The sequence below is a fragment of the Pyxicephalus adspersus genome, chromosome 2 (genome assembly GCF_032062135.1).
Source record: "Pyxicephalus adspersus chromosome 2, UCB_Pads_2.0, whole genome shotgun sequence".
Taxonomy (NCBI): domain Eukaryota; kingdom Metazoa; phylum Chordata; class Amphibia; order Anura; family Pyxicephalidae; genus Pyxicephalus; species Pyxicephalus adspersus.
In genome coordinates, this window is record NC_092859.1 from 15,685,374 (window position 1) to 15,710,915 (window position 25,542).

At 37.9% G+C, this 25,542-nt stretch overlaps 1 protein-coding gene and 6 non-coding genes across 7 annotated transcripts; 4 read left to right on the forward strand and 3 right to left on the reverse strand.

The window, feature by feature from the left end:
• Positions 1–1,581: 1,581 nt before the first annotated feature.
• TRNAM-CAU (transfer RNA methionine (anticodon CAU)) lies at positions 1,582–1,653 on the reverse strand. The gene has a single exon. It is a non-coding gene; the product is annotated as a tRNA-Met (tRNA).
• Positions 1,654–3,131: 1,478 nt separating this feature from the next.
• On the reverse strand, positions 3,132–3,203 carry TRNAM-CAU (transfer RNA methionine (anticodon CAU)). The gene has a single exon. It is a non-coding gene; the product is annotated as a tRNA-Met (tRNA).
• Positions 3,204–3,993: 790 nt separating this feature from the next.
• On the reverse strand, positions 3,994–4,067 carry TRNAN-GUU (transfer RNA asparagine (anticodon GUU)). Its single transcript has one exon. It is a non-coding gene; the product is annotated as a tRNA-Asn (tRNA).
• A 1,837-nt stretch (positions 4,068–5,904) lies between these two features.
• TRNAM-CAU (transfer RNA methionine (anticodon CAU)) lies at positions 5,905–5,977 on the forward strand. Its single transcript has one exon. It is a non-coding gene; the product is annotated as a tRNA-Met (tRNA).
• A 3,535-nt stretch (positions 5,978–9,512) lies between these two features.
• LOC140322977 (hepatic lectin-like) lies at positions 9,513–20,213 on the forward strand. The gene is made up of 7 exons (XM_072399659.1): positions 9,513–9,607; positions 11,715–11,825; positions 14,183–14,242; positions 14,754–14,801; positions 15,998–16,140; positions 16,902–17,023; positions 19,547–20,213. Exons 1-7 carry the CDS (start codon positions 9,550–9,552, stop codon positions 19,677–19,679), a joined length of 675 nt encoding a protein of 224 aa, XP_072255760.1. The 5' UTR covers positions 9,513–9,549; the 3' UTR covers positions 19,680–20,213.
• A 55-nt stretch (positions 20,214–20,268) lies between these two features.
• Positions 20,269–20,341, forward strand: TRNAV-AAC (transfer RNA valine (anticodon AAC)). Its single transcript has one exon. It is a non-coding gene; the product is annotated as a tRNA-Val (tRNA).
• Positions 20,342–22,240: 1,899 nt separating this feature from the next.
• On the forward strand, positions 22,241–22,313 carry TRNAV-CAC (transfer RNA valine (anticodon CAC)). The gene has a single exon. It is a non-coding gene; the product is annotated as a tRNA-Val (tRNA).
• Positions 22,314–25,542: the final 3,229 nt, after the last annotated feature.

Below are 25,542 nucleotides of genomic sequence, written 5' to 3' on the forward strand. Positions count from 1 at the left end.
ATCGCGCATGCTCAGAACATGCACGATCACTGAATGACCGTACACACGATAGATGGTCAACGATCGTTGTCCAATCCGATCCGCCGGTCCGGTCGTTCATTTCCAACGACTATCCTCGTTCGTCGGCGTCGTTGGTTACTTTTTTACAAACGATTTTGGGCCAATCGGTCGTTCGTCGTTCATTTCCAACGATAAAAATTGGACGTGTGTACGCAGCTTTAGGAGGCAACAGATTTTAAACAGGGATCTCACAATATGTTAAGCCTTCAGGATTCGGTGATATCAAATTTTCATTTGTAACAAATTTACATCGGTTTACAAATTTACATAGACACAATGACAAGTGTTCAAAAATGTTGTGGCCCCAGATCTTGCAGATTGCATGTCACCAGTTGCATGAACTTTGAACAGGCAGCTGGCTTCTGATGACCGAAGCAATAAAGATGACCAGACAGGATGGCGACAGGTGACCATGCAAAGTTAATGGGAGAATCGGTAATATTGTTCATGGGGAGATACAAAGGTTTGCTTAAGTTAGGCTGACCATGGCAGATACAGGAAATATCTCACAACCAAGTGGGGGAACATTCATATTTTTAACAATGTGATGTGGACCTTTAAAGTTTTTACAATATATATGTATGAAATTTAATGTATCTGTATGCTATTTTCACAAGAATGTTTATGGATTTACTTGATCCAAAAATGCTAAAAATATTTTCTTTACAGTTGCCAGTGTATTTTATGCATCAGTGAAAATTACAGAACATCAAATGTCTTAAGGTAAGCAACAGGCAGTGAGACAAGTGGTGGTAATCCAATATGTCACATTGCAGGAAAAGACAAGCGTCCTTGGGTGGGCTTAAAGCATCAACCTTTGTGGTTAACGCGCTAACCGATTGCGCCACAAAATACCCAGTAATAACCCTTTTACTAGGAGTTTCTTGAGCATTATATATTAACAGATAAACGTGCATCACTGGACAAGTATTTGTATATAAGGATTGAACCATATATATATAAGGATTGAACCATCAAAATAAAACAATACAATGTTAGACAAACCATTGCAAATCTTAGTTTTTATGGTACATTTGTTAATTACCTAACCCCTGACCCCAGATTCTTTAGGAACTAACTAGGTTTGGGAAGGTGGTTCTACACTGGCAGTTTCATACAAAGGTCAATCACTGGGGGTCTTGTTACTAAGGTCTGCATTAGGGGTCCTTCAATGCAGGGGTCTATTACTGAAGTCTGCACTGGTGGGGGGGTGATAAAAGGAGTCTGCTATTTAGAGGATGTGTAGCTGAGGAATATATCATAAAGGGGTCTCTCAACGAGAGTTCTGGCACTGTCCCTCAAGGGCTGCAGCAACCATTTTTGGTAGATATTGTGCATAGACTTTATTAATTTCTACCGCTTTAAACCACTTCCAATATTTAGTACTATTTAGTCACATACACCTCTCTGCTGTTCCCTCCCTCCCAGAAATCACCCATCTGGAAAACTAACATTGGTAAAAAATAAAAATAGGTACTCCATAATCATGTTCACTGATATGTTATTGCTTTATTGAAAAATTAGCAGAGGATGGTTTCGATCCATCGACCTCTGGGTTATGGGCCCAGCACGCTTCCGCTGTGCCACTCTGCTGTATGGGCTTCAGCCCGGAAAATAGTCCAGTTAGTGAGATATATAGTAGTACATATTGATTGTGGGACTCATTGCTATTACAGTGGCAATATGTGTAAGGGTATGCCTTACTGTAAAGCATAGAAGAGCAGATGTCTAAAACAGAACAATACCTAAACATATACCTGTAATCCAATTTTGGAAAAGCAGATAAGCATCCCTGGGTGGGCTTGAACCCCCAACATTTCGGTTAACAGCCGAACGCACTAACCGATTGCGCCACACAGACTCTATGTCTGCAATTGGTTCATGAACAGAAGAATTGGGGTATGTACATTACCTGGTAAATGAACACTGAAAATAAAACAATAAAAATAATATAAGATATACAATCATATATATTTTATATCTGATTTACTGGCAGCATTTATGGTTCAATATGTTTTTATTAAGAAAGGCCAAGAAAAATATACCATACATTTTGTACAGCAAGAAAGATCCATACAAAAATGTAAAAAAGTTTCAAGTGCGAATTACAGTGGAAACATCAGAATAACAATGATATTGAATGTTACAATCAAAGTAAACCAGGATAAAAAAAAACAAAGAAAAAAAACATACCAGTAATGATCATACATTAAACATAAAATCTGAATTAAGGGCAGAATGGGCAGGGACTCAGGCAGGGACCTCCCTAGCGCTAATCCCAAGTGTGGCTCAGGGTGAATTATCCAAACCAAAAGGGGTAACCCCAAGCTACGCTCGGGGTGGAATTTCCGGGGAGATTAAAAAGCTTACCTGGTAAGCTGTGCCTGCGGTGTCCTTCAGAGATACCCAGCATCTTTTTCCCCTAGCGATGCCAGTTGGGCATCTGTGTAACCTAGCAATACCTGGCCAGCATCTGCGTCACCGGCGTGTGAACGTTGGGGATATGAGGCCAGGGGAAGCAGATGCCATCCAGAATCGAGTATGTGGCTAGGTGGCCGGACCATACAGCTGGGAGACGGGACCAGGCTGGAAATTGAAAATATTAAGTATTTTTAAATGTACCGCTTTTACGTTTAAAAATACTTATTATACATACCACCAGGGAGGTTAAACTAAGGTTTTTTTTTTGTGGTGAGCACTGTTGGGGAGGGGGTCTTTCTGGGGGTTTATTACTTAGGTCTGTACCAGGGGTCTTTCAATGAGGGGTCTATTACTGAAGTCTGCACTGTAAAGGCGGGGGGCGGCGAGTTTGTTGTCTAGAGGATGTGTTACTAAGGTCTGCACTAAGAGTTTATCATTGAGGTTTGTCAATGAGGGTTCTGGCATTGTCCATCAAAGACTACAACAAACATGTATGGTAGATACTGTGCATGGACTTAACTCAACCCCTTTTCAACCACACCCAACATTCAACACTAGGTATTTTTTATTTTTACTGACAGTTTCTGCTTTAACTACTAATCAGTAGTAAATATATAATGAACTGCTCTGTTTTTTAGGGAAAAAAAAGTTAGCAGAGGATGGTTTCGATCCATCGACCTCTGGGTTATGGGCCCAGCACGCTTCCGCTGCGCCACTCTGCTGTATGTGGTTTATATAGTATGAGGTGTTTACTAATACATATCCATTGATGTACTCATTGTTATTATATTGGCAATTATATTTTATAATTGGCAATTACAATTTTATTGTTAATATTGGCAACGTGTATGTTATATCTTACTGTAAAGCTTAGAAAAGCAAATGTCTAAAACAAAGCAATAACTAGATATATACCTGTAATCTAAATTTAGAAAAAGTCAAACATACCTCTCTGTTGCTCTCCCCTTCCTTCCCAGAAATTACACACCTGGAAAGCTGACAGTGGAATAAAAATGAATATTCAATAATCATTTAAATTAGCATGTGTAAAGATTTGCTTTTGTTAGGTTAAAAAAAAGAAAACTAGCAGAGGATGGTTTCGATCCATCGACCTCTGGGTTATGGGCCCAGCAGGCTTCCGCTGCGCCACTCTGCTACATGGCTGTGACAATGCGGTGCTCCTTTTTTGGCAACTTAGTTGGAGGAGGTTATTTTTGACAGTTATTGCTGATTTGATTTCTTTAATAATGTATTGAATTTGATTTTTCTATATGAATAGTGCTGTTTGGTCAGAGGGGAATGTTTGTCTACAGAAAGCCCAAAGTTTGTAAGCCCTTCAGGTAAAGTAGGTTGACATGAATACTGTGTGGGCTAACGATCTGACACTTGCATTAGTATACCTTAATGTAAGCTATAGAAGAGTAGATATCTGAAGGCAGAAAAAAAGGCGTTATTGGGTAGGTGTTTGAAATACAGTAAGAATTAAACATATACCTGTTTGCAAAAAGTGATCGTCCCTGGGTGGGCTTGAACCACCAACCTTTTGGTTAACAGCCGAACGCGCTAACCGATTGCGCCACAGAGACCTACTGGGAAGTACTTGCATCTTCATGGAAAATGCACATTAAACACCTGGGCGGTTAACCTGACCTTAGTTCGAGGTAAAAAAACTTGCAGAAAGCGTTTACCCCGAACTATTCTCAGGTGGCTAAAAATAGAAACAGGCGTCTATTACCAGGTGCTGCTGTCATCATTCCTTGTGCTGTTGTTCCATCCGAGTACTCCAGCGTCATTCCTCTGCATTGATCTCCGTCTCCAGCGTCAATCTCCATCTCCAGCATCGGGTGTCTGTCTTCTTTGTCGGCTTCTTCTTCCCTCGGTGTTCGCGTGTACATGTCCCTCGGCGATCCCTGATGACGCCGTCGGCGCGTGTGCCCATCAGCAGGAAATTCAAATTCACATTTTGGATTCAATACAAACTCCTGTATCCAATCCAATACAAAATAATATAAAATAAAGACAAAGTAATAACCGGGAAATTCAAAAATTTACTACACTAGGGAGGTGATTTAGAATAATATAGTACTATACAATATACTGAGTTATTGCATTTTCAGTATTTTTGATTTATTTATGCATTCTTGTTTAAGCTGATTTTTGTGTTTTTTATTTAATTTTATTATTAAAGTTAATTTTTTATTTTTTACATGATTGTGTGTTTCAAACTTTATCATACTTAGGATATCTACTAGACCCTTGTTCGGACAAATTTCTGTAAATTACAGGTCTACAATTTAAAAAAATAAATTTAATGAAAAACAGTGTACTGCTTTTGGTACAGAAATCCAGATATCAGTGAAACGCCCAGGTGGTTAACTGATAAATTAACATTTTGATTACATTTTCTAGCAATTTCATTAAATTAAACTGCTATAAATGTAAAAAAAATATATATAATATAATAATTATGTTTGTTTTATATCTCATTTATCTGTAAAAAAATTTGTAAACTATTGGAATGTACTTAATATAGGTATCCCATAATATACAGTGATGCATAATATGTTGGTGCTATATAAACCCTGTTTTTGTTATTATTATTAGTAGTAGTAGTAGTAGTAGTATTAGTAGTAGTAGTTTTGCATGATTCATAATAGCAAATACAAAAATTCCAACAAATCGCTAGTCACCAGCATTGTCTTTGTTTTCCCTGAAGTTGACTTCTCTTTGTAGTGACTAATGCCTTGTTCTGTCTGCATGTAGTTGGCAATATTGTGGCAGGGCTTTGCTTCCCCATGTTATGCTAGGTATACACGTGCAATAACTATCGTTTGAAAATGAATGATCCACGATTATTCCCGATTATTTTTTAACAATCATATTCTGTACAATTTTGTACATGCTGTAACGATACGATAGTTCAAATATAATCCACCAATAATGTACACACTAGGAACGTTTGAAAAATCGTTCAAACAATGCAGGAAGTGACATGTACAGGAGAAAGTGTATTACAGAACAATCCATGATCACTGAATGACCGCACACACTATTACGAATGATTATTGTATTAGCTTTCTTTCTAGCAAGAACAGTGAGTAGCACAGTAATGACAAACTGAAATGAACAATCAGAGACCAGGGTGCCTTGGATTTCACACCAATATACAGCTATGAGACTATACGAACAACGAAAAATATTTTAGATGTTTTCTATAAAACAGTTCAAATAAACTTTCAAAAATATAGCATTGGTCTTTTCTATGAACCTATTTCTGTGATGTGTTGAATGGAAAAAGGCTCTGAATGACCCCTTTGCTACTTTATAGTATAAGTGTAATTGCTGTACCTTGATGTCTGGGCTCTTGATCTTTACGCAGGACAGGTCAATGACACTTTATGTATGAATATGTCAAAATCAGCTGCCTCGTTAGCGCAGTAGGTAGCGCGTCAGTCTCATAATCTGAAGGTCGTGAGTTCGATCCTCACACGGGGCACAAATGTCTTTTTCTGTTCTTGTTCAACATGCTTATTTTTAACTCCATGTTATAGGTAACCATCATGTCACTTAAATAATTATTTCTACACTTCATCATCTAAACTTATAATTATTGTATTTATTTGTTGGAAGTGACCAAAATTGATATGATTATGATCTGTATGTAAGGACAATTCTGCCTTCTTGGAAACAAGCTATAAACCTCATTATCTGTGGAGACAGATGCAGTTCCTTAAACATCAAGGGATTGTTTAACAGAGACAATGCTTGATCTTCCATGAGTGGATGCCTGGGGATCATTAACACTTTGGTCAGTTGACCATTTGGTGTCTATTTCCGCCCAAACCTGTTCACTGTCTTCCTGGAGGGGGCAGGGGTATATGACAACAATCCCAAACCTGGGACAAGGACAATCTGTGTGACCTCTTGATCAAGACTTCTCCAAGGATGAAACAACAATGTGATTCGCTCTGGACCTGGAGTGGGGGTGTGGTTCAAGGAGAGAAAACCCTGGTGTGTATGGTTGTGAGAGAGATTGACCATGTGCTAGAGATAGAGCTAGACCCCTTTCCTTCCCTTTCCTATATACCCTTTACCTTCTTCCCTTTTGTCTTGGAAATCATATGTAAATAATATCTTAAGCTGTAAATAAACCTTTCCCTTTTGTAGGATCTATTTGTCCTTTGGTAAATCCAAGGCACCCCAAACAGAGCACATTCTACACTATTGCACGCTGATGTGCTCCTTGGGAGGCACTGGAATTCTCAGCTTTCTATTACGCTCCCAAGTGTCCCTGATTTCCTTCAGATTCAAGTCCTTTTGTCCTTCCTTCCTTTTCAGTTGTTCCTCTTTTTGGCTGGATATATACACCTCTATTATTTAATATATAAAAAACCTAATTTGCACTAAACTTTCAACCAACCTCTAAATTATTACATTTGATATTTTAAAAATCTAATATAAAGGAAATGTATTTGAGGAAAAAAACACTCATGGTCTGCAAAATGCAAACATTTCATTTGCTTACGTACCTACATACATAAAAAATTCCCCTCTTTCCTGCCTCCAAAAGTTTGGTGGTATAAAGTTGAGATCAACTTTTTTTCTTTCAATCATTTTTATTGAGTCTCAACAATATAATACCACAAAAAAAAAGAAACTTACAGAAAAAGGCTGAATACCCATATATACAGGAGTACATCATAATACAAGTATCCATTTTCCATATACAAACCATTGCTTATAGGGGCTGGAGACAACTATAGGGAAAATCCGGTGAGGGGTATGGGAAAAGCATGGGGGAGAACATGGGAAACAAAACAAGGCTTATAGAATAGGTGGCAAAAAAAAAAATATTTTTCGTTGTTCGTATAGTCTCATAGCTGTATATCGGTGTGAAATCCAAGGCACCCTGGTCTCTGATTGTTCATTTCAGTTTGTCATTACTGTGCTACTCACTGTTCTTGCTAGAAAGAAAGCTAATACGATAATCATTCGTAATAGTGTGTACGGTCAAAAAACTGAGGATCCGAGTAAACCTTACCAACATGCGTTTTTCTCACGGTAACAGTAAATAATAAACCTCGAGAGCCGCGTTGTTACTCTCTTTAACTATCTAGGATATACCGGGGTATGCATTAATGACCCCCATTCGAGAACAGGTGGGGAAGCCTTGGGGCAGGGGTGGGTGTGGGATTAGGTGTGGGGGATGTCTGACTGGCCTATTACTTGTATACCCTCCAGGTCTATGGATGAGCATTGCTGAGTCCAATCTCTTCAACGCCCATCCTTTCCGTTTATGGCCAGAGCGACTTAATTTGGGGTGATTCTTTAAACCAGTCCCACGCAGACCATGTCAACGTGTACTTCTCCATCATATCCTCATCCTCTGCAACCAATAATTCCATATGTTGTATCTTTTCTAATTCTAAAAGCCAGTCCCTCATAGATGGTGCTGTGGATTGTTTCCACTTTCTAGGGATAATTGTCTTAGCCGCTGTGAGGAAATGCCTAAGCACATCTCTTTTAGTAGCCTTTATAGACCCAGGGAGGATAATTAGTAAGGATATTTTAGGTGTATTCCTTAACTCTGAGCCAGTCACTCTGTTATAAATATCAGTGATCCGATCCCAGAAACTACGAATTTCCGGGCATTCCCACCAGATATGTAGCATAGTACCCTGTTGAGTGTGGCAGTGCCAACAGCTGTCAGGGGCTGAGGGAGACATACGGTGAATATCTGTAAGGCGTAAATACCATCTGGAGATGATTTTATAGTTGGTCTCCTGGGCCTTGCAAGGGAGTGCCATTTGATGAGTCAGTATAAATGCCTTTTCCCACTCCAATGGGGAAATAGGGGTACCCATTTCTGCTTCCCAATATTTCATGTAAGTGGGGACATTATTAGCGGATGCTCTAACCAATATTTCATACAACTGGGAAATAACGTTGGCTGGCCTACTTGTAGAACTCAGCAAGGTTTCAAACGCTGTACGACTCCTATGTATGGTGTGTGTGTTCAGGTGTGTTGATGGGGATCCACTTTTGATGTGTTAAAATGTAATTCTTTTGCCCACAAAAAGTATGCTTTTGCAATCTGTGATATGAAAACACTGAGGTGCATTAATTGGAGGCAGTGGATCAGCTCACTTTTTTTGAAAATGCACACCCCAAAAGGACACTGATCTCCATGTATTCATTAAAAAGGTAGTTTAGAGGAGAAAACATAAGGCCATCTCTGGTCCAAAGCTGAAAATCTCCCGTCGCTCCCTTAGCTCTCTCTGTAACTCATTGCAATAGAATGATTTCTTACAGAATGAAGAAACAAATATTCACCTGAACTCACCATTCATGACCTTTACAGCATCACTTCCTCAACCAGGGATGGTCAATCCACCACTGCCATGGTGGCCACAATTATGGGCCCTTTACTATCGCCTTCTGCTGGTCCATTTAGAAAAAAATCTCACCACAGTAGTGTGATGAATGTCTACATTAGCCATACAATGACATGGACACATTTTGGAACCCAAAATTCAGGGTTATGTTTACATATATTTGATGTGCAGCCAGGCTTTGGGGCTTTGGGAAGCTTTTTAAAGTGGGTGACCCTATGGCCTCCAAAAGCCAGGTCTTTCTAGTATGTAGGCTTTGAAGGTGGAAGATGGCAAAGGCTTAAAGCATACGTAAACCCAGAAAACAAAAGGGCACCAGGATGTAGTACTAATTGACAAAATAGACATGCAGTGCCATGCAAAAAAATAAGCTATAGAGCAGAGGTCAGCAATCTTTGGTGGCCACTAGGCCATTTCAGGGGTGGGCAGGAGCACACTAGACTGAACTCTCTCTAATTTAGGTTTTGCTGCCTCAAATTCAACTTCCACAGACCTGTTTACATAGGATATTCCTGTAAATTGCACATGAAACTATTTTGTTTCCAGAAAGATGCACTTATCTTTTAGAATCCTGTTTGGCAGAAGGAAGAGGAAACTATTTCCCAATCATTTCCTCCCTGATTCAGCTACTTTCTGCATACATTCTGTTAAATCAAAAATAGTGTAAAGTGTGACCATGGAATCGAACCAAGGCTCTGCTCATGAAAGCCCTTTTCGTGATCTGCAGGATTTGGGTAAGAAATTATTTTCTGTAGCTGGATGGTGTGCAAAGAAAATGTGCAGGATTTTAATCAATACAACAAATAGGAGAGCAATGATGATGTTGCAATGATCTGATTAGTGTAATGGGATGCTGTGCTTTGTACACTGTGCTTTGTTCTAGTGCTTTCATGCACACGCCCCAGTGGAATTTAGTGGAATGTAATTAATTATTATTATTATTATTATTAATAATAATAATATTAATAATATTAATAACTAGAATTTATTTAGTGCCAACATATTACACAGCGCTTCACAAAGTCCATAATCTTATCACTTGTTGTCCCTCAAAGGGACTCACAATCTAATTTCCTAACATAGTCATATGTCATTACCACAGTCTACGGTCAATTTGGGGGGGAAGCCAATTAACCTAACCGCATGTTTTTGTTATTAGGGATCAGTTAAATGTTTTCTGCATAAGAGATTTAGATGTTAGCCAAACTGTTCCAAAGTATACACTCTCAACTTTATTCATGGAGTTTTTGTTTGAAAGATGTTGGGGGACTACTGTAAACATGTCAGAATTTCATCTGTGATGAGCAATACCATCCAAATCGGGTGACAAATATCTGACATGTGTACATAGCTTAACCCTCTGATCCCATATACTTCTGGAAAAATTCCATCATTTATTGCACACAATAATGATTGATTAAAAAGTTACTTAAAATCCCCAAAACATTTTACATTTTTTATAAGCAGATTCCCTGTGGAAGGAAAAAGGAATGTAGTTGTTATATTTTTGTCAGTTTATTAAATCTGTAGTTAAAGTACACTAAAATAAAGTTTATTACTCACAAACACAAAATAATCCCCAGTGCACACAATCGAAGATGACATTATGTTGAGTAAATGGATACCAAATATAGAAAGTCTTAGAATACATGTGCCTACGAAATGCTGGAAAACAATAGTAATCCAAATTATCTTTAGGAATGATTTAAATGCTTTTACAGCTCATTAACCACCTGGGCGGTTACCCCGACCATAGTTTGGGGTAAAAAAACTTGCAGAAAGCGTTTACCCCAAACTATTCTCAGGTAGCTAAAAATAGAAACAAGTGTCTCTTACCAGGTGGCGCTGTCATCATTCATTGTGCTGTTCTCCAGCGTCGATCTCCGTCTCCAGCGTTGGGTGTCTGTCCTCTCCGTCGGCTTCTTCTTCCCTCAGTGTTTGCGTGTATGTGTCCCTCGGCGATCCCTGATGACGTCCTCGGCGCGTGTGCCCATCAGCGGGAAATTCAAATTCACATTTTGTATTGGATTGAATACAAACTCCTGTATCCAATCCAATACAAAATAATATAAAATAAAGACAAAGTAAATAACCGGGAAATTCAAATTCACATTTTGTATTGGATTGAATACAAACTCCTGTATCCAATCCAATACAAAATAATATAAAATAAAGACAAAGTAATAACCGGGAAATTCAAAAATTTACCACACTAGGGAGGTGTTTTAGAATAATATAGTACTATACAATATACAGAGTTATTGTATTTTTAGTATTTTCAGTATTTTTGATTTATTTATGCATTCTTGTTTAAGCTGATTTTTGTGTTTTTTTATTTAATTTTATTATTAAAGGTAATTTTTTTTTACATGATTGTGTGTTTCAAACTTTATTATATTTAGCACATCTACTAGACCCTTGTTCAGACATATTTCTGTAAGTTACAGGTCTAGAATTAAAAAAAAAAATTTCATGAAAAACAGTGTACCGCTTTTGGTACAGAAATCTAGACATCAGTGAAACGCCCAGGTGGTTAATTAGGAGTTCATTGTAAATATGGGATTACAAATTAATTCTCTCTGTGTGGCAATGTCTAATATGTGTTGCACCAGCAACATTCTTAGGTTTTCTATAATTTATTGGCACTGTCACTGGCAAACTGATTTATCAGGTTGGATAACACCAAATATTATTTAAGCCACCTCTCATGAGCCCAGACCATTATTCTTTGGTGGTGCATCATCATCAAAGTCTGGAATTCCAGTGCTGGTGAACAGAGCAATGCTTACAAATCATTATCTGAGCATTTCACTAACTTTCCATTTTGTGCTTTAAATTCAGGTAACAGATGGAGTACATTTTACAGACAAAACCCAGGACTGCTTTCCTATGGGCTGCTGGCGTTATTGTATATACTGATCCTGGCTTTATTTATTACTGTATTCTCCAGATGTAAGAATATAAATGTTACTGTCGTAATTTATCTTTAATTGGCATAAATATTTTTTTTATGTGTTGACATTTTAAGACTTTTCAATGCATGGCAATGTATTTTCTTCTGGCTGAAACACGTGGAGTTTGTGAAATAGATTACATTCTAGGTATCCAAACTTTATTAGTAGAATTTAAATTAAAGCATTTTATGCCCTCATGCTATGTAGAAGCTAAACATTTAAAGATGAAATCCAGTGTTAGCTTCAGTTTTACACAGTTCTGATTTCCTTACACCCAGAAAGCTTTCCACAGTGTGCAGATAGCTGGATATAGCCCACAATATTTCCCTGCCCTTTTCTGACCAGCCATGCTATTCCCAGCCTGCCCCTTTTATTCATTAGATTTTTGTTCCTTCAGTTGTGGAGTTGTGCTTGTATCAGGCTGAGTGCTCTTAGCTATGTTTAGAAAGCTATGTACAGCACCCTGGTGGCCCATCTCACCAGTCATGTACTGCCTGCTTAGAATAGAAAAGGACAAAAACCTACTAATCATATATCACCAGGTCTAAATAAAGATATGTACAAGGAGAGAAGCATCTGCCAATCACTTCACATTGGAGCCTGGGGGCAGGTTCCCAACAAGGCAACACCGAAAATTAGTGAAAAGCTTTCATAAACATAAACAGCAAAAACATAACATAAACAACATACATAAAAAAATTAAAATCACATACAAAATTAGCAAAAGTTCTGCTAAATATAGAAATAGCCATGTTAATAATTCAATCAACATAGTAAAACAATATAATTATTTATGTGAAAACATTTCTTTTATTTCATTGCTTACACAATATTGTGTTAATATATACATGCAAGATACTGCATTTTAGTATTTAATAATCATTTACCTTTGGGTAATATTCCATCCTAATACACACACAAACTACGTGCACATCATTTTCATTTCTTCCTCTGTTGATATTCACTGCAACAGTTCTAGCACTGAGCCAAGGGATATCCTGAAGGCATCATATACTGTATCAGCACTTGGCCCATAATTACATTAAATCAGCCAATCCAACTTCTATCACTGTTTTGCTAATTGTAGTAATGTTAAACTAAACCTCTCACTTGACCAATAAAAGTCATTGCAACTAGTGTGGCTGAAGATTGGTCTCTTCCTAAAATGCCATTACATGTATTGTATTATCGTATAGCCCTATTCCTGTCTGCTGTCTTTTTTCCAACTCACATTGTCTAGTATACTAGATACTAAAATACTACAGTCAGAGATTATGAATATGTGTAAACATGGAATTAGGGATGAGCGAGAATGTCCCTGGAATTCTCATGAAAATTTCCACGAACTTCCAATGGTTCCGCTAAATTTCGGCAAAGCGATTTTGCAAAACCATCGGAAGAGGAAATTATTACAGGAGGATTCCCAGAGCTGCATTCAGCCCTAGGAATCTCCCTGTTTGCGATCTCCGGGGATCGCCTGCAGTCACAGCTGTGACTGCAAAGTTCCTACGGTCACGATGAACTCTGCAGTTCCACTACGATCCCCGGGGCACTAGAGGTGAATTACCTTCTAGTGCCCCGGGGATCGCACAATCTTCTCAATGGTTGCAGCTGTGGCTAATGGTTGCAGCTGTGGCTAATCCCTAATTAACCTCTAATGCCTGGGGATCGCAGAGGATTTCCAGGGCTGCATGATGCAGCCCTGAAAATCCTTCTGTTCAGCCTCTAGGCGAATCAGAAGGCCGTTCTCGCTTACATTTTCAGTAAGCGAGAAAGGCCCGGTTCGCCGCGAGATTGAATTTAATATTCTCGCTCGCTCATCCCTACATGGTATAACACACACATTAATTTGTCTTCTAAAACAAGTGTGTACACTTCTATGCATGCTCTCCAAATGTTACTTACTATTGGGTCACTCCCAGCTGTCTTTCTTCATCTATCACACCGTCCACCACAGAGTTTGACAACTTTGTCAAATTGCTGAGTGCAGCTGAAGTGCAGTGCTTCATTCAGAAGAGTAAAAGTAGCCATGATGACATATTTAAAACAATGACATAGTTGCTTTAAAGGTACTTCTTAAGCGCTATTGTTTTATCTTAACACTGTAGTATCTTAGCTATTAAGTTTCAACTTCATTCCAAAAATGTTAAAGCTTCATTGTGATGAAAACACCTTATATCAGTTGAGTTAATGGGAAGTTTTGGAAAATTTTATAGAAATTTGGAAAGAAGACACTGCTGATACTCCCCTACATTCCATGTGCCATTATCACATTTCCACTCACCAAGTGCTTGCAATAGTTTTGCATTATAGCTGTGTATTTTTTAAATATAATTTATGTTTTTCTTCTTACAGCATCTTCTGGGAATCTTCAGCTTGTCAGTAAGAAGGAAATCGATGACTTCAGCAGTAAAGGTCTGAATATTAAGTTGTGACAAGGGCCTAGTATTTCATAAAAGTTAAACATGGATCCTGTGCTTTAGTTTACATTCAGACCAATAAACTCATCCCACAACCGGTCATAAATTGTGACAAGATCTGTGTCTGAATGCTAATTTGGATTCTGTACTTGGCCATAGTCATTAGTGAATGGCCAGATGCCAGGGGAGTCAGATGTTTAGGTGGTTTCTGCCTATTTTCTGACAAACAATGATCTCTTAATCATAAATGATAAGCGGAAACACAACACTTTTGCCAGCCTTCCCAATAGCATGAACAGGAATGCCAAGCCTAAACAAGCATTCATGTTCTTGCATTGAAGAACAGTGAGAGAAGTGCCAGGGGACTTCACATCAGGATAGTGAAGAGCACAGGTAAGGTCAGTGGAACTTGCCATTTTGACTAGAATGGGTCAATTGGTATTTTTAGATCTAGATGTGTTTACAGGTTTTTAATTGCATTACTCTGATTCCTCTTTCCTTTTCAGTAAGGACACTTTCTTCAGAGATGGACCAGCTAGAATCATCTTATATAAGTAAGTCCAGTAACAAAAAAAACAAAAGAAATGTATTTGAAAAATGTATCATACTGTAAGTGTGTTTAATGTTGTAGTTGTATAAAACCTATAAGATAGAAATACTTAAATGGAGCAAAAGCTGTTAATAAACATTGGGTTACAGTCAGATGCTTAGGCATTACATTGTTTTATTCCAGATCATTGCAAGCATTTAAGCAGAATTACCCTGCAACATAGTCCAAAATACTGAGAACCCCATCTCCGTTGAGTCAGAGTTAAATATCTGTGCTCTGTATATGTGATGATAATGTAATCATAGCCAGGCACCAAGAATAACACAACAAAAGCAAACTGCTGCAAAAAAGAATGCATGTGAGGTCACATTGGATGATACCTGTGATATCGCAAAAAGGAAAGCCTTTTGGAAACTTTGCAGACTATCAAAAAATGTGGAACTAAACTGTGGAACTAAACTGAAAAATGAAAAAAATCACACCTTAATTCCGCAGACCCCACAATCAGGTCCTGCGCCATCCAGGAATTCTCCTTCGTTCTGGTGCGGATGAAGCGCTGGGCATGGTGGGGGAAGAGGGGGAGGGGGCATCACTTTTTTTTATAAAAAAAAAAAAAAATATATATATATATATATATATATATATATATATATATACATATATTTTTACATTATATAAAAGGATTGTCTACCATTTTATGTAAAGTAAAAACTTTGAGTTTAGGCTCGCTTTATCAACCTGCAACCATTTGGAGTTTTTCTAGCTGTTTACTATAATATTGCTATGTTAATTGTTATAGTAAACAGCAGGGGCACCTCCATTGGCTCTGGCGTGTTAGGGAATGCTCCCTGTAGATATTCAGGAAAGGAGCAATTTTTTGATAATTTGGGCTGGTCAAAGGTGCATGGTAAACAATCAATATCAGAGAGAGAGATCAATCATTTGCCTGTTCATGCACTTACCAGCTAGTGTATGGCCACCTTAAATTAGTTTAGAAAATGTATTTCCCATTAGCAGTGCTGAGAACAAATATTTTTTTTAGCAACATTAGTGAATGCTGTTTGTGAATTTAACCAATCACAAAAGGAGCATTGTTTTATTTAGTGTCTGGGCTAAATATTCTAAAGTTCTAAAGCTATTTTATTACTTTGTCATCCTTTCAGCCTTTAAATGCCACTATTGTATTTTGGATTCTTGCAGGAAAGAAGTGTAAGAATGACTGGATACAGTTTGAGAACAGCTGCTACTACATTAGCAAATCCACATTGGATTGGAAATCGGCCAGGACTTTGTGCCAAGGAAAAGAAAGTGACTTAGTTGTAATTAATAACCAAAGAGAACTGGTGAGATACTGTAAGGGCCAGTCACTCCAAATGCAGAACAGCTGGGGGACAATAAATTGAAAAATAAAATGTCTCTTTTGAGTGATAACTGGCAGTGCCTACTTTTTAGTGCTCTGTGTATCCCTATTGGAGGTCATCCAACATTAGTGCATGTAAGATAACACTATCCGAGCTGCAGATTGCTAATATTATGTGTGTAACTACTGGGCTTCTCCTGTATTACTATACAGTGCATCAAAAACACAATAATTGTGCAGCGTAAAGAGAGATTATATAATTTACACCACGCATAGTTTAAAAATTTAGCAAATGTTTAAGGATAAAACACATAGACTAAATAGAAGTCATTGTTTGCCTGGATTTATGATTTGCTTTGTGTGTAACATGACCCTGTCACTACGGGTCAAAATGAAAAGATATAAAAAATAGGTTTTATACTTATTCTTTTCATGGCCTGTATGTTTATACACCACTACAATGCTTCTTGGCTGCTGCAAGTATCTGGAACCTTCAATGGGGTCAAATACTTACTCCTGCTATAATCTGCAGTTTGTCCTGCTGGTATGTTTTGTATTGGTCTACAAGCTGGCAGGAGAAACCACAGATTGTGGAAGTGAAGCAAGTATTCTAAACACCTGATAGTGCTGAATACCTGCAGCGACTACCTGCAACAAAACAGCAGCATTTTAACACAGTGACCTTTATCCTCTTCTTTTACAGGTATGTCCAGATTTGACAGTAATAATTACCCTTTTTTTCAGCTTTTCCTCGCTGGTAAAACAAATCCTAGCTCTTACAACCGATACTGGCTTGGTCTGCATGATATTGATGAGGAAGGACTATGGAAATGGGTGGATGACACAAACTATGAGACATCTTTCAAGTTAGTTACTAAATAAATTGAATTTGCTGTAAAAAAAAAAAAAAAAAAGAGTTCACTGTCACTAGAATTCCTAATCTCTTTTAAAGGGAAATTGCACTCACCACTTGCTGTATAAAGTGCTTTCAAAAGGTATTGTGTGTGCAAATCTCCTCCGATATTTTATGTTAAATCCGGAGTACTATATCAGGATAAAACCAAGTTATGCTGGAAAGTGTACTTTTAGTCTTTACCACCTCCATACTGGTCGACATGGTTGCCCATCACAATAATCTTGCATTTTTGAAGTTTAAGAGTTTTTTTTTTTATACTCCACACACAGGTCAGCCTTCTTCTCGCAGCACCGCGGACATCTGGCACAGTTCCAGGGAGCAGGCAGCAGGGAGGTCTCAATGTGTAATTAGTGCAGCAAGCAAGACCTAACAGCTGTTTCTGTAGAACAGCACCATGAAAACGATAGTGGCCAAACAATGTACTACAGTCTCTGTATTGAAAATGTGATCTGAAATAAATGCAGGAAAACTAAAAGAACCAGATTATCAATTAGCCAGATTTTCACTTGTCAGCTTGTATCAGTATCAGCAGGGGAGAAGTGGCAATCTTTGCCCTGGAGAAAAAACACAACCAAGTGGTCCTTTCAAATTATGGACAGAGTTCTGTGTCCTAGAATGCGCACGACACAATGCATGTCATTGTCCTGGAGTAATTTTGGACATGGTTACATATAGGTGCTTCCAAAGGAAATGGCTTATGGTGACAAACCATTTCACATTTTCCAGTATTATTTCTTTTTGTAGCTCTTTGAATTCTATTGCATATCATCTATAAGCTGCAAAGGAAGTTGGAAGTGTCCACCAGATGACTGCGGGGGAACAGGAAGATAGCTATGTATACTCACTATATGATACTGACTGAAAGTCCCACTCTTGATGATTATTATTATTATTATTATCAATAATAATAATAATAATAATAATAATAACAAAAAGGATGTATATAGCGCCAACATATAATGCAGCACTTTATAATAAATAGGGGTTGCAAATGACAGACGAATAAAGACAGTGACACAGGAGGAGATGACCCTACCCTGAAGAGCTTACAATCTAGGAGATTAGTGCACTATATCTGCTCAAGGTCACAAGCCAATATATTCTAATATTATTGATCCATAAGGCAAATGTCCTAGACCTGTTTTCCACTACACTACAATTTCTTTGCCTTTATTGTTTATGTACACTGTGCATTTCTTTTACTCAATAATGGTCATTACCATAGAGACCTGTTCCAGTGGTTATGCTGCAGAAATCGATGGGCTATAGTACAAATATATATATAAAAAATACTGTAAATATTCAAGTATAAACCAAAGTTTTTGGGCATGAAATTAAAAAAATTACAGTTTATACCCAGGTAAGTTTAAAAAATAAAGTTCACTGCAGTTGTCCTCTTTAAACACCTTTTTTTAAAAGGACTCATTTAACCCTTTCTGGGAGTAAGTACCGGACACTAGGTACCCTTGTACTCATTTTGTGTCCTAGGTATATACTCGAGTCAATGTATTTTTCCTGCTTGTTTTTTTAGGTAAAAGTAGATACCTCAGTTTAAGTTTGGATCAGTTTATATATGAGTATATACAGTATAGAGATAAGCGAGAATGCCTCTGGCATTCCTGCGAAAATTTTCTCAAACTTCCGATGGTTTCGTGAAATTTCAGCAAACCGATTTTGCAAAACCATCGGAAGATCAAGGAAATTATAACAGGAGGGTTGACAGGGGATTCACAAGATTCCCTGGGAATCCTTCTGTTTGCCATCCCCCGGGCACTAGAGGTTAGTTAACTTTCAGTGCCCGAGGATATTCTCAAAGAATGCGATTGTGGCATTATTTACCCTCTAGTGCCCTGGGGATCGCATACTCTTCTCAATGAATGCAGCCACAGTTGCAATCATTGAGAAGATGCCCGGCAAAGGATAACCTCTTGACATTGTAATATAAGTATCTCTTGCAAATATTACATTTGTTACAGATACAAATGTAAGTAACATCATTTGTCATTACATTACAATGTCAGGAGGTTCTCCTCAGCTGTGACTCCATTCATTGGAGAAGAATGTGTGATCCCCGGGGCACTATAGGTTAATTAATCGCAGAGGATTTCCAGGGCTGCATGATGCAGCCCTGGAAATCCTCCTGTTTAGCGAGAGCTCGAATGGCGAATCAGAAGGCCGTTCTCGCTTACATTTTCAATAGGCGAGAAAGGCCTGAACTCATTCCCAATGCAGTACTCTCTATATACATATTTTTTTTTTGCATTGCAATGTTTTTTTTTTAACTAGAAGTTAGATTTGTTTTAAAAACCCTGAATATATGCAATACAGAGTCATTATTAGTGTGATTTTATGAGAATTAGGGTAATTATATGAACTTCTATAATGTTGTCATCATTATTACATAACTGAGAAGTAATTTTATGACTTTGGGAGGTAATGTGTGTCCTGTATGTAATTTTGTCCATTTTTTCAGGGCCTGGTCCGAAGGGGAGCCAAATGATAAGGACAGTGAGGAAGACTGTGCCATGATGTGGTTCAATGGAGAATGGAATGATGTCCCATGCAACTATGATAATTATTATGCACTTTGTGAACAGCAGCTCTGAACTTTTATGAGAAACAGAGGAAAGTGATTAATAATTCCTAGAGGGTGTACAAATCATAATTTCATTTTTGAACCAGGTCCCTTATTTTATTTTGATCTCTAGCCCCTGCTTTCTTGGTAAAACATACTTATTTCTTGGGTTTTTAAGGCTTTGTATCAAAGGCTGCTTGCTATGATTAAAAATGATAACCCCGGAGCATTTCAAATATGTTGTTTTCTATTGTTTACAAAAGTCTAATCTCTACGCACATATTCAGATTATTTTCCAAATGCAAAGTAAAATTTAGATGCCATGGTGCTCTTCTGCAAGTTTTCTCCTTCTTTCAGGTGAATAGGAAGGAATGTAGGGCTTGATTTTGATTAGGTAAGAAAGGAACAATGGCTAGTTTATTATTACCACTGACACTGCTGTCAATATTTATTGCTATTACTGCCATCACTAAAGTAGTGGATTAATATGCTTACACTAACACTGGTGATAAACAGATTCAATGTTTTTTGTAAAGCTTGTTGACCATAAAAATATAAAACAGTGTATGATTGCTGAACTTTATGTACAATTTGACCTGTCATGAACCTTGCGTCCGTCTGTTTCCGTAGTGTAGTGGTTATCACGTTCGCCTAACACGCGAAAGGTCCCCGGTTCGAAACCGGGCGGAAACATGTTCTTTATTGTTCATTAGCTTGTCATGTATGTCGTGTTATTCCAGTGCTTTTATTTGATTTTTGGCCAACACCCAGTTTATTTATTATTACGCTAACTCCTGGCTGTGAAAGGATAAAAAACTAAATTGCAGAAAAAAAAGATACTAAATATATTTATCTCTGGCTCCTGTACTATTGCCTATTACTGAAAATCTTATAAGAACATGATTTGACAAATTGTAAAAGCAATTTCCTATAAAAAGTTTTGGGTACTGAGCAATGCTCTGGATCTAATTTATGATGAAAATAATGATCTCTTATATTATTATTATTATTATTAATATTATTATTAATATTATTATTATTATTATAATATGTGATGAGCAAAACCAGAACATTGCTTTCAATCCAATTGAACTACAAGAGCCTCGTTAGCGCGTCAGTCTCATAATCTGAAGGTCGTGAGTTCGATCCTCACACGGGGCACCAATCTTATTTGAATCACCAAACTCCAAATATATAGAAAGACTTGAATATATATAGTTTGTTAACCATTTTCATAACCAAAAATTAGGATCACATTTTTTCACCCCCCACCATACATCTCTAGCATCACATACCAAGCATGTTGGCTTGAAAACCACAACAAGAATGGCACACCCAAGGTTGGCAGTGAGTGGCTCATGTTCAAACTAAAATATATAGTTTGAAGGGGCTCTATTTCCAGGAGTAATAATGTCCTAAATCACTAGTGCTGATGAGCACTGTGCTCTGTGGTACCCCCAATACTCCAAGGTGCACACCAGGCATGTTGGCTTGATCACTACAGCCAAATTGGCACACTCAAGGTTGGCAGTGGCTCCCGGTCAAAGTAAAACTTATTTTGTAAGGGGTTTTGTTCCCAGGAGTAATAACAGTGTGGTATATCTATAGGAGCAGAGAGGAAATTTTGAATGTACTGCTCCTAAAACCCTAGTGTGGATGAGCACTACGCTCTGTAGTACCCCTGGAACTCATAATGGAAGTTATATCTTGTCTAAATCTTACTCTGGTTAGTATTGTTTCAGTGTTATCATCATAAGAAAGAACGATATGATGTTATCAGTGATCTCTGGAGAGACAACAATCTAAAATTTTCTATGGCATTAAATGTCATCCAATCTCTTGGATCCACAGATTGACAAATGAGTAGCGAGAAGCTGTTTGCACTTCTTCAGATGTAACAACTGGAGGAAGGTGGGCTTTTTTTTTATTAATTTAAATAAAAATAAGGGAAAATAGCTAATAAATTTATCAGGCTGGAAAATCTAAGTCAATTCTTAAAGAGCAACTAAACTAAAAACTGCCAAAACAAAAAAATTACAATTACCTTTGTTCCCAAAGGGCAGTCCGATCCATCCGGGGGTGTTATGCATCTGGTCCCGCGTCGTCCTGGCACCTGTTCTGGAGCCGGAGGTCTGGGCGCTGCCATCTTCTCTCTTCTTCTAGGTTCTTCATCCTATCTCACCCACCCAGGCAGGAGATCGGGTGACGTAAGATGAAAAACTAATTTGCCGATCTCACTGCGCATGCGTAAGATTGGCAAATTTTTCTATTTGCACGAAAAGGCTCCTTCTGCGCATGCCCAAAGGAGCAGCCAAAAGCCTCCCGAGATACGTGACGTAGGGATCCTGGAAGGCTTTGCACTCCCATTCCTTACAGAACACAACATGTCTTTACTATAAATAATAATAGAGAGCAGAATTAGAGGGCAGTGCTGCACCCTTTTTTTTTTAAAGGGTGTTGCACCTAAAAAAAAAAAAAAACAGAATTTTTACCTTAGACTTCTCTTCACCTTACCTTTCCGACTTCTCAGAAATTTCTGAGTTTAGGTACACTTTAATCAAAATTACATTTCATAGCCAATTATGCATGTCAGTTTCCGTAGTGTAGTGGTTATCACGTTCGCCTCACACGCGAAAGGTCCCCGGTTCGAAACCGGGCGGAAACACATTATGAAACTTTTGTTTTACACTTTATTATCAGCTTCACAAAAGCATTACTCTTGGAATTATACTTGTGTATTTCTGTATGTTATAGAACTTTTAGGATGGGTAAAGGACACTCAAAAAGCCAGTCCTGCTTTCATCTAGAAAATTAAAGTAGGTACTGTAAAATGTAAAGTACATTAACAGATGTGCTGCTGAGACTACAGTAAATCAGGTCAGAGTTAGGCACAAAAAAAAATTGGAATTTTTCCCATTTAAGATTGCTATGATTTTTTGCCATTTAGTCAAACTAGTCAAAGAGGGATCGCTTTCCCCAGTAAATCAGCTTAATTGCTAAAAATGGAGCTACACTCTAAGCTACACTCTAAGTTTGCTAACTTACCTTTAAATAGCAAGAACTCATCATACTTTTTGGTGGAATAAAGGCCACATTTTTAGTAAAATGTTTTATTACTCTTTTAAAGCCTTTCATTTCGATTATTCCCTTTGCCAAAATTTTTTAGTTGCTCATAAGAAAGTTTAAAAGATGCAAGTGTGTATGTGTAAGAGCCTGGCCTTCTTTACATTACAATGTAGAGGTCTTGTTGAGCAGGCATGATAAACAGAAAGGTGGAAGGCAGAGGTCTCAGAGCACAGGTGCAATGAGAGCTGAGCACAAATTTGTAGGAAGTATAATACAGACAAGACTAAAAGGTGAGGTAGAGGTGGTGCCCCATAGTAATAGTAGTTGCTGAGAATTGCTAATAGAAACCGTGCTTCCTTATTCTCTTACTCAACTTCTTCCTCTTCGTCCTTCACCTCTTCAATTCTTATTCTTTCAATTTGATTATTTAGGGAAGCTGTTTCTTTTCACCCAACCCATGGCTCCTCATCTAACATTCATCCAGCATTTTGGAATCTTAAGTAACGACTTAAAGTGGAACTAAACTAAAAAGTGCCAAAAACAAAAAAAGATACACTTCAATCTTCCTTCAATCCGGCAGCGCAGTCGATCGGTCAGGAGGTGTCTTACATCGTCCCAGGATCCGTCTCCAAGCTGGCACGCTGGTTGGCGCCATCTTCATCTCTTTTTCCTAGTTACTCTTCCTACGTCACCTGACGCAGGCACGAGATCGGGTGACGAAGGTTGGAGGAAAAACTTGCCGATCTCCCTGAGCATGCGTGAGATCCGCTAATTTTTCACTTTTCAAGAAAAGTCTCCTTCTGCTCATGCCCGAGCATCTCAAGAAGGAGCAGCCAAGAGCCTCCTAGGATGAGTCCCGTAGGTATCCCGGGACTCAAAAAAAAAAAAGATTTTTGCACTTAAAGAAACCTAAACAAACAGAATTTTTACCTTACATAAAAGGGTTGTTTACCCATTTATGTAAAGTTAAATTTCTGAGTTTAGGTACGCTTTAAATAGCAAACTGACATGAGGAAAGGATTAGTGAAGGAATCACTTCTGTATTCTATTTACAGCACACACTTCATGGCCTGATAGAATCACAAAAACATTCACTACAATGCCACCCACATTTAACGAAAGTCTGAGCAGTCCCACAATAAAATATTCCTATCCACCACCCACATTAACTTTTTTCAACCCGGCATCATTCCTGTTCATAGTTATTTACAGATTTAATTTTTAAACTGTTTTGAGGCCACCCTTGTCCAGATCATGAAAATATGTGCAAATCGGGTGTTGAAGATGTATCATGGGCTCGTGGTGACCCAATATGAGCCTAAGGTAATGGCCTGTCTTAATGAAAGTGTTATTTATGATCAGTACAGCAGAAGAGAGTGTAAAAGCTTCCTAAGAATCACTTTCAGTTCAAAGTGATTAAACCTAGATTATAAGGGAATGTCATATACCTACTGCCGTTTTTAATAATAAAATTGACTTTTGAGTTATTTTAATGAAAAAAAAAAAAGTCTTAATAAAAGATTAATATCACTGGAAACAATCTTTCGTGATTGTTACCAGTGACAGATGGTTGAATGAGCACTGTACATCCAGCACCATTCTAATCAATGGAGAGGGGAGGGGGGTGGATGAACCACTCCATAGTAGTATATGGTCTCTCTCAATCAGCCGTTCATCAATCTGCCTATATAGCTTGATGAATGTCATCAGGGGACGGCTGTACACATTAGATTTTTGTAACTCTGTTTAGGTTAACAAGTGTAAACAGTGGAATTCAAATGACTTAAGCACAGTTTGTTCAGTTATAAGTGTTGGGACCTTTACTTGTTAACATCTTTATAAATTATATAGAGTTTGGGATTAAAAGTACAATTTCTGTGTTTGCAGATGACACCAAACTATGTAATGGAATTAGGTTCATACAAGATGTCTATAATCTACTAGCAGACCTGGATGTACTGTTTGATTGGGCAGCCAAGTGGCAAATGACATTTAATGTAGATAAATGTAAAGTTATGCACTTGGGGCCTAATAATATGCATGCTTCATACTGTCTAGGGGAAATACGTTTGGGGAGTCAGAGATGGAAATAGATCTCATAGACTTAATAACAGCATGCAATGTCAAGCTGCTATATCTAAAGCTAGCAAAGTACTTTCTTGTATTAAAAGAGGAATAGACTGCAGAGATGGAGACATTATCCTGCCCCTATACAAAGCATTGGTCAGACCACATCTGGAATATGCAGTCGTTTTGGGCACCAGTTCACAAAAAGGACATTGTGGAATTGGAGAGAGTGCAGAGAAGGGAACTAAAATAATAAAAGGAATGGAGGAGCTCCGCTATGAGGAGAGATTAGCTGAACTGAATCTATTCTCTCTTGAGAAGAGACGTATAAGGGGGGATATGATCTCCCTGTATAAATATATAATGGTCCATATAGAGAACTCTCTTCCCAATTATTCACTTTGAGATCATTACAAAGAACAAGAGGGCACTCTTTGCGTCTGAAGGAAAAGAAGTTTAAGCTCTGGATAAGGAAGGGATTCTTCTCTGTAAGGTCTGTGAAAATGTAGAATCAGTTCCTTCAGGAAGTAGTTTTAGCATCTACTATAGATTGTTTTAAGAAAAAGCTGGATGTTTTTATAGAAGCACAGAATATAACTGGGTATTAGGGCTTTAAAGTAAAAATAGCAGGCACCGTTGATCCAGGGAACATCTGATCTCCTCATGGAATTAGGAAGGAATTTTTTTCCTGTTGGAGCAAATTGTACCAGTGTTTTTTTCCTTTCTCTGGATCAGGGGTGTCAAACTCTGGCCCGAGGGCC